Below are 12,261 nucleotides of genomic sequence, written 5' to 3' on the forward strand. Positions count from 1 at the left end.
TCTGATCTGTTTTGGTGTAGTAAAGATCAGGTCTCCAAAGACTTCAAAGGTATAAAATGGGCCCCATATGTCCAAAGGTCCAATATTTTCAATAAATTTGAATGGTCCATAGTTGCTTTGTGAGAGGAACAAGACTAAAGACTTAACACGTGAAATCATGTCTGATCAGCCCTGCAAAGAGTTGTCCCCAGAAGCTGAGGAATCTGGCTAAGCTGGTAGATTTATGCATGCTTAGTTCAGGACAGGAGCAGCTGCCCATTCAGAGGTTGTAGAAATTGCCTTTCCTTGGCCAGTCTTCAAAATGGAACTTCCTTGTGTATTTCCAGTTGTGCTCCAAGTTCTTTCTCATTATTGCTGAATTTTCTGTTTTCACAGTCTGCAGTGGACATTACCCAGATTCGGGAGCTACAGTCACAGCTGGAGGAAGTGAAGAAAGAGAAACAAAGTCTTCAAGAGAAAGTAAGTCCTCCCTCTGCCTCCTAAAGCTCAGAATACAAGGAACTAACTCAGTCCTGGAGCAGATGGGGAGTGAAGGGCTTCAGGGAATCAGCTGTCCTTTGCAATCAATTACCAGTCCCTTCCTTGCCCACAGATCACAGGCGTTAGTGATAAACTCCGATCCCCAGGACTACTCCCATGGGGTATATCTACACTTGCAGCCTATTTCGGAATACGGCTGCAAATGTAGGCATTCGGAACTGCAAATCAATCCCGGGATTTAAATATCCTGCTCTTGATTTGCATCTTCCCAGGCAGGCGCCATTTTTTGAAATTTACAAGCCCGGAATAACTGCCCTCGTCTACACGCGGCAGTGAAAAGGGAGTTCAGAATAAAGCCCTATTTCAAACTACCTGTTATTCCTCCTGCAATTAGGGTTAACAGGTAGTTCGAAATAGGGCTTTATTCTGAATGTCCATTTCACTGCCGCGTGTAGACACGGGCAGTTATTCCGGGCTTGTAAATTTCAAAAATGGCGCCCGGCCAGGAAGATGCAAATCAAGAGCGGGATATTTAAATCCGGGCTTGATTTGCAATTCCGAATGCCTACATTTGCAGCCCTATTCCAAAATAGGCTGCAAGTGTAGACATACCCATACAGGGGCATGTATAAGAATTCACCGAACTTCTAAGTGTCAGTCCTGAAATGTAGGCTCTTTGGGGAACTCGTCCTTGAGGTGAAGTCAAATGAAATGTTTACCTTAATATTGTCAGGAAACATCTCTATACAGTACAACCGCCCCCCTTGTTTTCACAACTTATGGTCTAAGTCCGGGGAAAGAGCAATAAGATAAGCACAAATGTAAGCCCCTCCTGTTAGCTGCAATAAACACTGCTTAGTATTGACTTTCCTCGGGGCAAACCAGGGAGCCAGGCCAAACTACATGTTCAGGAAATCTATGGAAACCGGCAGGTGAACTTTCCTTGGGACTGATGAAAATTCACACTTAAAAGGTTCTTTGAGAATTGGAGATGTCACGGCTGTTCCCCACTCTGACACTCTGAGTGCAGAAGATCGGGGCCCGCAAGGGACCTTAAATACCTTGCTTCTATAGGCTCTGCTTACAAAAACTCTCCAGAGTCACAGAATCATTGACTTTTTGTGGGGGAGGGGTAGTTGCCACCACCAAGTGAAAGAAAAAAACCCTTTCTCCTTGAAACCCAGGAAGGAAGCACTTGGACTTCTTCCAGATGGGTACCCCCAAGTTCCTTTACCACACGAGAGCTTGAAAACAAAGAGAAAACAGACTGGTAAAAATGAGGTTTACCAGTTATTTCGAGAGAAGGATTTTCTCTCAGAATAAAGCATCTACACAGTGAGTTTTATTTAGAAATACAGTAGCGCCATAATGCAAATATGCAAATGAAGCACAGGATATTTAAATCCCGGCTTCATTTGCAATTTCGAATGTCTTCATTTGCATCCCTATTTCAAAATAGAGTGCAAGTGTAGACATACCCTTAGACAGTGAATGGGGGAGGGAAGGCATGGATTCACACAGAGAAGTTCAAACCAAACAACCAAAACAAAGAAAAATACCTTGATTGCAACTAGATACACTTTCCCCTCTTTCTCACTATCTGGGCTGATCCACAATTCAAGGCCCAGTTCATGTCCAACATTTCTTATAGGCATGGTAATTCTGATTAATGCATCTACTCTCTCCAGCCCTTAACTTAGAAGTCACACAAAGGAAGAGCTGACCAGCTATCTCTGTCCAATTCAGATTTCAGTGCTATATCCCATTGGTCCTTCTGGTCCCCTGCCAACATTCTTGCTAGCTACCTGAGTTTAACTCTTTTGTCACCGAGCACTGGCCAGCACTCCTCCTATCCATCACAGGAGGATTTACTGTTAATTCTCTGTGCTATTGCTGTGTCTTGAATTGTGATGTTCTCTTTGCAAGACCACAAGCCAGCTGTGTGCCATGCACCACACCAGGGTTGGGGGGGAATATGCCTCCTTCCATATCCTTGTTTGGGGACTGTTCTTCTCTGTTCATGTCACCTTGGCTCCTGGCTTGTAAATTATGTATTTAATATTACGCACTCAGGATGTCCCACTGGCTAATTGCTTTTCTATCCCAGGCATCAAGAGTTAGAGAGAATGGCAGAGGGGAGGATTCAACAGTTTGTAGAGAAAATAAGAAACATTTCCCTGCCTGAGCCAAAAAATAAATTTTGAATTAACTTTCCACTGATGTTTGAAAAGAGCTGGTTAATGTCCTCCCTTGTAGTTTCTGTGCCGTGGATCTAACCTTATTTCCAAAGCTGCCTCTGGAATTCCAGGTGCTAGACAAAATTCCACCTTGGGGAAAAGTACACAATTTTACATGGGTGCTGCCCTTGAAAGGTTTGAGGTGGGAGGGAACACCTAGGTGGGTGAAAATGCCAATATGTTTCTGTCCCTAAAATCTTGAATGCAATGAATTGTTTGCACAGTCTTCACACAGACAATAGCTCAGAAAACTTGGGAGTGTGGCTGCCACCTCTGAGGTACAAAAAAAACCACCACCACCAACAACAAAAAAAACACAGGACATCAGGGACAATCCTGAGCCCATAAAACTAGACAGCTGGCAGAGTGGAGTGTAGCCCTTCAAGGTTTTCCAGGTCAGTTATCTCAAAAAAGTGATGATCCTGAGAAAACCCAGACAGTTGCCAACCCTATTTGGGTGTTTGTATCCCTCTCTACAGCATGGTGCCTAAATGCAGGCATTGTTTTCCCAGTGTGCTTTCAGAAGGGACAGCTCTCTACTCCTGATAGGTTTGGTGCAGCTTTGAGAAGCCCGCAGGGAGACAGTGCTACAGAGATCAATTAATAAAGGAGAGACGGAAGTACACATTTAAAAGGGGCCAAGGAGTGTTTCAGCAGTTTCTGACATTTCAAACCAAAAGCCTGAAGAATCATGAACCTTCTGGGGTTGCAACTTCTTTGGAGGATAGGGACATAATTCAAAATGACCTTAGCAAGTTAGAGAAATGGTCAGAGGTAAACAGGATGAGGTTTAATAAAGAGAAATGCAAAGTGCTCCACTTAGGAAGGAACAATCAGTTCCATACATACAAGATGGGAAGCGACTGTCTAGGAAGGAGCATGGCAGAAAGGGATCTAGGGGTCATAGTGGACCACAAGTTGAATATGAGTCAACAGTGTGATGCTGTTGCAAAAAAAGCAAATATGATTCTAGGTTGTATCAACAGGTGTGTTGTAAGCAAAACTCGTGAAGTCATTCTGCCGCTCTACTCTGCACTAGTTAGGCTTCAGCTGGAGTACTGTGTCCAGTTCTGGGCGCCACATTTCAAGAAAGATGTGGAGAAATTGGAAAGGGTACAGAGAAGAGCGACAAGAATGATTAAAGGTTTAGAGAACATGACCTATGAAGCCAGGCTTCATGAACTGGGCTTGTTTAGTTTGGAAAAAAGAAGATTAAGGGGGGACATGATAGCGGTTTTCAAATATCTAAAAGGGTGTCACAAGGAGGAAGGCGAAAATTTGTTCCTCTTGGTTTCTGAGGACAGGACAAGGAGTAATGGGCTTAAAGTGCAGCAGGGGAGGTTTAGATTGGACATTAGGAAAAAATTCCTAACTGTCAGGGTGGTCAAATATTGGAATAAATTGCCAAGGGAGGTGGTGGAATCTCCCTCTCTGGAGATATTTAAGAACAGGTTAGATAGACATCTGTCAGGGATGGTGTAGACGGAGCTTGGTCCTGCCTTGAGGGCGGGGGGCTGGACTCGATGACCTCTCGAGGTCCCTTCCAGTCCTATTATTCTATGATTCTATGATTCTCTTGCCCTCCCCCGCCCCCCGCTTTCCCAAACAGCTGCAGGTGGCTCTGACCCGGATTGCATATTTGGAACAGTCGATGGTTGAACGCTCAATCGTCAGTCGACAGGAAGCCCTGATCTGTGACCTAGAGAACAAACTGGAGTTCCAGAGTGTGCAGGTTAAGCGATTTGAGGTACTGTGTGTTTCTTAGCCTCTTATTTGCCTCTGACAAAGGAAAAATCTCCTTGAAAAAAAGGAGTGCTTTTGGGAAAGAAGTGTTCTGCCAGTGCCTCCTCCCATCCCTCCTGTTGCTGTCCAGCTGATATATTGGTCTTCATCATGATACGTTCCAAATCAATGCTGCTGCTTCTGGTGTCGGGGAAAGAGGCCAAGACCTCATAGCATAGCGAGGGACTCCAGCACATTAAAATCAGCCCAGTTATGGTTGGTATATCAATACCCAAGTAGAACAGCCCAGGACTGTATGACTTTATGCCCATTTTCTGTCATGCTATGAGGTAAAATATAAATAGCCATCCCCATCCCCACTTACATGTGACTCATTCAGGGGAGGCCAAGAAATATAGCACGGTCACTTCACAATGCTATCACAAAGCTAGCCCCGTGCAGCCGAGCACGGCCCGGCAGAAAGCGGTCTGTATAGGAAAGGCGTTTCCAAGTTACCCAGGAGGCACTTGTGGTTCTTTATTTTGCTTGTGCCCTTGATCCCTTTGTATCTGTGAACCCCAAAGCTCACTCTCGGGCAGCCTCTAGCCACTGCCATTCTGTCGGTGCCCTGGGTATCACTCACCTCTCAGCCCCACCTCCTTGAGCCCCTCTGGTCCTCTGACACCTCCGTGGAGACAATGGCACCAAGAGGCCTCAGGAAGGTCAGGCCGCTTCCAGACTGGAGCCTGTCTGGTCACAGTGCCACAAGCCGGGCTTGTCTCCTCCCCGCCGTTCCTGCCTGGCGGCTCCCGAGCAGCAGCTTCCCCGTGGTGGGATGTAGCTAGCACAAGCTCTGCGGCCTGGGCTCTGTGGAGGGTTCCAGGAGTCCCTGCCTCCCCGTTCGCTGTGTTTGCCAGTTCTGCGGCACGGCGCCAACTTGCAGTCCGACCTGTCGAGGATGCTGTGATTGATCCTGGAGCGGAAGGCTGGGAATGCTAATGTGAGCTGTTGTTTTAAATGAAGGATAGCGGAGAGATCAAAATATTTGTACAGTGCCATGTGTTTGTCTCAGGCTGGTGAGTTCTGATGTGTCTGCTTTTGAACATGGGTTGGGTGGCGAGGGAAATATACCAGCTGGATGGGAAAGGAGAGAGGAAATGTAAGGCAATGTGGAGCTTGCCTCATAAATTGTTTCCTCGCTTTGCGCCAGGGGTGGAGAACCTTTTGTGGGTCAAGGGCCAGTGACCCACAGAAAAATCAGTCGGGGGCTGCACAAAAGTGAGAAGCAAAAAATCCCCAAACAACCCTCACTGATGTGGCCCCTGACTGAGAAGGAGAAAGACCATCCCCACATTCCCCTCACACACCAGAGCCTAGGGGCACCCAGGCTAGTAGATGCTGTATGCTCCAGCTCTGCAAGGGTGCAGGCAGGGGGGCTGGAGTATCAGTCCAGGTTCTCCACTGCTGGAGGGAGCTCCAAGGCTCTGGGGCTGGATCCTGGCAAGCTCAGGGCCACATCCAGCCTTGGGCCTTAGGTTCCCCACCCCTGCTTTAGGCGGTGAGTAATGAATGATGGAACACAGAAGAGACACTGTGCATGGCATTGCACACCGGGGATTGCACTGTGATTAGAGTCTTGCTGACGTTCTCAGGGTTCTTAAACCAGACCTTGATGCGTGCAATGGGCTATACAGTGACATTAAAGACCCATCATTTTAAAGCCAACCGAAGGAAAGAGAACTTTGTGGAGTTCACTGTCTGCCTGAATGTAATTCATTGCATCAGAGGATCACTGAAACAAACACAGGGCTGCTTAATATCATGACGGTTACATGCATTTGCGGCAATGTTTGATACCCATAATAAGTATAAATAAATATCCTTTTTCAAGGCATTAGCTGACCTGAAGGGGAGGAAGGGAGAAACATTTCTTCATGAACATCATTATGAATGATTAAAGAATGGGGGAAAAAATCCTTGTAATCCTTCTCTTTGTCTTTTGTTCTCCCTCCCTGTCTCTGCAGATGCTTGTCCTTCGGTTACGGGACAGCGTAATAAAGATGGGAGAGGAACTGGAAAAGGCTGCAGAGTCAGAGGCTCGAGAGAAGGAGAACACCAAGTATTACCAGATGCGCATGGAGGAGATGAAAGCAGATATGAATGAGCTGGTGCAGAGAGAGCTGGAAGCCAGTCGCAGGCGGGTGGAGCTGGTAAGGAGAGGCCGGAGCTATCATATAAGGGCATTGCCTTGTGTCAGGTGCCAATGACTCTCCTGGGCTGGAGTGCTGGGAAGGGCTAATTGCAGTATTAGGAGCTCTTTATGCCTCGTGGATGTAGCCCATTTTTTTTCAGATAATCAAGTATGGTTAACTGCTGTACCAGTTCTTTGCTGTTCTCAGGTATCTCTCACTTGGATGCTTGAATACTTGACTGGATTTATTCTATTCTTGCATTACCTTTTAGTGGTTAGTTAGAACATAATGGCTGGAGTATGTTGCCAGGGTGGTACATGGGAAGCAGAGACATGCATGACTTGCCATGGCAGATGGAAGTTTAATTCATTCTGCCTGCGTCTTGGGGCCTTCTAGACATAAACCAATTTCTATCCAGCAGTCTCTCCAGTGTGTGATGCTGCTGCTGCTGTGCTATGAAAGCTAATAGTTGGTACATATTATAACAGTATACACTGGGGGGATACTGCAATGCTGGAAAATAAATTATGTCCTGAGTTGTGCTAACTAATTGGACCTAGCCAGTTAGCTCTCAGTCCCAGGGTGCTGTGTGTGTGGAGGGGAGGGGGGTCTTGTAGAGTTTCCAACACCCTGTTGCACACAATTTTTATTTTGGAAGCATGAAGTTTGGCCCCAGGAGCCCGGAACAACAGGTAATTTCCTTCTGGATGTTCTGTGCACTCAATATTTCGAGATAGGTCTAACCAATTTACTGTTGGAATTGGCCCTCAAGCAGGATAAGTCATGTTTTAGAGGCCACTTCCCCTCGCTGCTTGTCCTGGATTTCAGTAACATCAGCCACATCACATTTGGCTTTGACAAGCAGAGCACTGCAAGCATTCAAAGCAGCTCTCTGGTAGGACTGTGTATGGCTCCCCTATCCCCAAATCATTTAACGGAACCTATTATTACAGCTCCCTAGCATCCCACTCTTCATGCAGCTTTGGCCAGTGCAGCTAAAGTAATCTTTGCACTTCCTGGCCTGATCAAAGAAAGGAATTTCTTTGCTGGCTTGGCACCAATTAATACAGAGAACATCAGCCAGACAAGTGCTGGGTGGGAATATTCCAGCAACGTGGAGTGTTTCCAGACAACATCAATTTCTCAAATCCAAACATTTGAGGATCATTCATTGTCATTCAGGACAGATTCCAGGTAAGAGCTCTCAGATTCTGCCAATCTAGAGCATCCACGGTCTGGGGTCTGCAAGCCCTTGGATAGTGTGAGGCAGGGCTGCCCTGAGGCCATAGATGCTGGGGGTCTCGGCTGCTGCTGACTGAAACTGATAGTGGTTCTTGTCTGTTTCCTAGCTGCCAGTGGTGAAATGGACTAGAATTGGGATGATCTCTGTCAGCCACTGCCAGGGTCCCAGGGAACACATTTTGTTTTTTTAAAGGTAGTTTATGGGAGGACTGCGAAATGGGCAGTGCAGCAGGAGGCCAGCTTGCGGGTCATCATAAATGTGATGGCCTTGGCCATCCACCAGGCAGAAATGCTGGGCATAGTTGTGTTTCTGCCCTCCCCCTGGAGAGGCTGAGCAATTGTGTGTTTGTGGCACCCTAGAGAACGTTTTCCTATGTTCATTTTCAGGGGCAGACATGGATTTAGGGGAATATTACTTCACAAGTGATTATTATTGGTGTAATAATTTATGGCAGTCTTTTGGTAAGAGGGTATAACAGGTCATTGTACTACCAACTTGTTCCATGGTGTTCCTTTCCCTTCCACATGGCGGGGAGGTGCCCTCTTATCTCATCTCCTCTCCCATCCCCCCCACATACTCACCACATAAAATGCTTGGTAACCAGAGCAACTGCTTTCACAGAAGAGAAAAGCTCCATTCATCACTCTCCCATCATGTGTTCTCTTGTAACATGTGGTCACATGAGAGACAACACTGAGAACCACTGATCCAGAATGATCAATAATAAACTCTTAAATTCACCCAGCTGCCCTAACCTGCCCTCCCCACCTCACAGTGTTGAACAGAGGCACAATTGGAAACCATCCATAGTGTCCAGTGTGTCTTGGTGCATTGGGGGAGGAGGGGAGGGATACATTCAAATGGAAAGAAACCTAAGTTGGTGTCACAAACTTCCCTTTTGCATCCCTTTGTCTGAACTGTACAGTGTAAAGTGGAGTGCAGAGAAGAGAGGACTTTGTCTATCCAGGTAGCACAGTCTTCAATTGTGATGAACAATTCACTTGCTCTGGCTTTACAAAATCACTGCCAGATTTAGATTGAAGCTAAAAAGAGCAATTTTTACAGATTCATTTTCACTTTTCAGTCTCTTTTGAGCTTTTATTTAATAGCTAGCCAAATAACCCATCATAAGATGGGATTTTCAGGTCTCTCCTCCATGTTGGTCTTCTCTCCTGAGCCTCCAGTCTCTCGCTCCGTATCTCTCTCTCTCTCTCCTCCTCCTCCTCCTACTGCCTTTCCCTATCTCTCTCTCAGCCCTCCTCTGCCTCCTGCCTCTCTCTCTGTCTTTCTTTCACTTCTCCTCCCCTTCCCGCCTCTCACTCGGGGGACCACGGAGCCCAAATGGCCGTTTGGGCTATGCACTCCCCGTGCTGCATGGGGGGTGCAGAGCCCAAACGGTCGCTTGCACCATTTGCTCCCATGCAGCGGCCTGGCTGAGCAGCGCAGAAGTCAGCCAAGCGCCTCGGCGGGAGGCGAAGGGGGGCAGGGCAGTGACGTTCACGGCCAGGGGGCAGGGCCTGGAGCCGCTGTCATGCCACACGTCACCGCCCTTCGGCTCTTGCTGTGGCACTCGGCTGACTTCTGCGCTGCTCAGCCGGGCCGCCGCGGGGGAGCAAGCGGCGCAAGTGGCCATTTGGGCCCTGCACTCCCCATGCAGCAGGGGCCGCTCAGAGGGAACAGCCAGCATTTCAGGCAACAGCGCCCCCCAGAGGGAACAGCCAGCATTTCAGGCAACAGCACCCCCCAGAGGGAACAGCCAGCATTTCAGGCAACAGCGCCCCCCAGAGGGAACAGCCAGCATTTCAGGCAACAGCACCCCCCAGAGGGAACAGCCAGCATTTCAGGCAACAGCGCCCCCCAGAGGGAACAGCCAGCATTTCAGCGTTACAGACTCACAGACACTGGGCTACTATATTTATGATGAGCGATAAACCTGCCATGAAAGAAAAAGGCTATTGTAAAATACCAGCTTCTGATATGCCTGTCATCCCAACCACTTTCAATAACTGACAGAAAGCATCAGTTCCTTTCATTTACTAAAACAACAAAATTGATTTCATCATTTATTTTAGCAAATGATGTCCTCAGGAAAAGGTGTTTTAGTCTGAGTGATTTTGTTACTTTTTGATGGCGGCTCAAACATACTTGTCTTTGGTATGTAGGTAGGCAAATTTCATATAATATGTCTAGAAAATTCTGTCTAGAACAGACCCACTGTCCCCCTAAGAATGAAAACAAGCCTATCAAATGTTCCTTAATCAGTTCCTTAATTCTGTCTGAACCAGCTCTAGGTTGCACTAGTAATTAAAGAGCATTTATAGCTGGCTAACTCCAAGAATGCTCATTTGCCATTTATGCAGACTCTAGTGGTTCAGCTAATTCAGAAGGGAATTCATTAGAAAAGCATCATTTTTGAAACCTTGTTTATTGTCTCTTAGAACAGGGCACAGATTGTGTTAATTGCATCTGGAAAATAAACAAAGGATTTTTGAATGCTTCATGGTGACATTTATGGGACTGAGGCAGCGGTGAAAGTAACTTAACATTTCTTACAGGTCCTGTTCTATTGCAATCCGGCTCCCTGCCAGGTCTTTAACTAGCTCCCTGCTGGCTCTTGCCACAGCTCAGCCAGCTCTTGCCGGAGCTGCACACCAGGGTGCACCCATTTACTGTCCCTCTGGAGAGAGGTAATACTGCACCTGATCTCAAGATATTTCAGTTTCTAGGCCTAGGGTTGGAAGAGCATGAAAGATTCCTAATTTAGATGTTTCCTTGAGGCAAAACAAAAAAAAAGCAACCCACACAGGTCAAAATAACAGACCCATAAGCAAAGATACGTAGGTCGATTTAGATTTATCCAGATACCAATATAGATCTGAGTTTGTCTGACTTCTGCTGCCCAAATACGAGTCTAATGGAAAGCAGTTAAGGAGCACTGCTGTGCAAGGTGGTAAAGTCCTTCAGAAAACATTCATGTTCCTCCAACACTCATTGCCCATGCTTGTGAAATGAGCCCAAAAAATTCTTTTCAGCCTTGGGCACTGGGGATAGACAATTGTATGTAGAGAGGCTGGATGAAGAACTTTAGGTGAGTTCCATTGGAATCCAGTGAGGACTTCAAGCAAACACTGATTCTCTGAGCACCAGAGGCGTTATCATAGCAGCATCTAATATTCCCTGAAAGTAAAGACATTCCTTCGGACTGTGTGTAGTCTTAATAATGGTTAAATAAAACATTGCAGGAGAGCTGTGATCCCAGTGCCCTGCCATGCTTGTCAACTGGTGGTGAGAACATAAATAGTTAATAGATAACCACTTATGGCTCTGCTCCTGTTAAATCCAACATCAATTATAAATGCTGCATGAATTATTCACTTACTAGTACTTAAACCCTAGTTCCCCCCTCCCAAACTAAATAAATAGAAACATAATTCTTCCTTGGTCCTATGTGGGGTTTGCCCCCTCATTCCACTCAGTGAATGTGAGAAATGAATGGAAGAGACTTATTTATTGCACAGATCAGTTTTCAGAACTCAGTGTTCTTTCGAAGAGTGCTAAAATCTGCATTTGCACTGCTCAGATATTCAGGAATATATAAAATGCAAATAGCTCATATCTAGCTGTAGTGAAGCCGTATCACATCTAAAAGGAAATTGTTTCCCACTTTTCCACTAACTTAAACCAGTTGCAAACTTTCCTAATCTCACTGTTTCCTCATGGAGATTTTTTCTGTAAAGGGATGTGCATTGCAACAAACAGAATGCTCTTGTGCACAGAGCTGCAGGCTGGGAACAAGTTGCTTTAATCCAACCACATCACAAAGAAACAAACTGAAACTAAACTAGCCAGGGTGAGAGCAGGGAACAACTCCCACTGACAAGGTGGAATTAGGGAGGTGTGGAACATGGTCCACTCCATACTAATGTGGGTAAGGTAGTTACCTCCATGGTCGCTTTCCTCCATAGATGAGTTTGTTATCAATGCCTGCAGTGCTGACTTCTGGCGATATAGTGTGGGCTGAGCTTGGCTGCAGCGCTGGAATTTCAGTTTGAATCCACAGGTTCTTGGGGAGTTTAAGAGAACTGACTCAAGCCTGAATTTTTTGGGGATAGGAGCCATCAAGTCCCTAGTCCATTGTGGAAAATTCAGACTAGGTCAAGGAATTGTCTACTCCAATGCAACAGGGCCAAGACACTCTGAGATAACCAGCATCCATAACATTTGCTTTGCTGTGTTAATCCTCCATGCTACTGGGCCCTCGTTACATGGACATTACATTTCAAAGCCAGTTTCCTTGTGGAGCGAGTGGTGTGTGCTCATTAGTCTCTTGCTCTATTCCTCTGCTGCATGGGAAGAATATCCACCCGGAAGCTACGTCTCCTCCTCC

At 46.4% G+C, this 12,261-nt stretch overlaps 1 protein-coding gene across 5 annotated transcripts in view; it reads left to right on the forward strand.

The window, feature by feature from the left end:
• The window catches only part of MYO18B (myosin XVIIIB), a 248,737-nt gene that overhangs the window by 163,892 nt on the left and 72,584 nt on the right, over window positions 1-12,261 (forward strand). For all 5 annotated transcript variants that reach the window (XM_075898877.2, XM_075898879.2, XM_075898880.2 and 2 more), the window contains 3 exons: window positions 376-459; window positions 4,327-4,464; window positions 6,464-6,649. In XM_075898877.2, coding sequence (XP_075754992.2) covers window positions 376-459; window positions 4,327-4,464; window positions 6,464-6,649 — 408 coding nt within the window. The remainder of the gene's footprint in view (window positions 1-375; window positions 460-4,326; window positions 4,465-6,463; window positions 6,650-12,261) is intronic.

The sequence above is a fragment of the Pelodiscus sinensis genome, chromosome Z (assembly GCF_052426305.1).
Source record: "Pelodiscus sinensis isolate ZL-2025 chromosome Z, ASM5242630v1, whole genome shotgun sequence".
Taxonomy (NCBI): Eukaryota; Metazoa; Chordata; order Testudines; family Trionychidae; genus Pelodiscus; species Pelodiscus sinensis.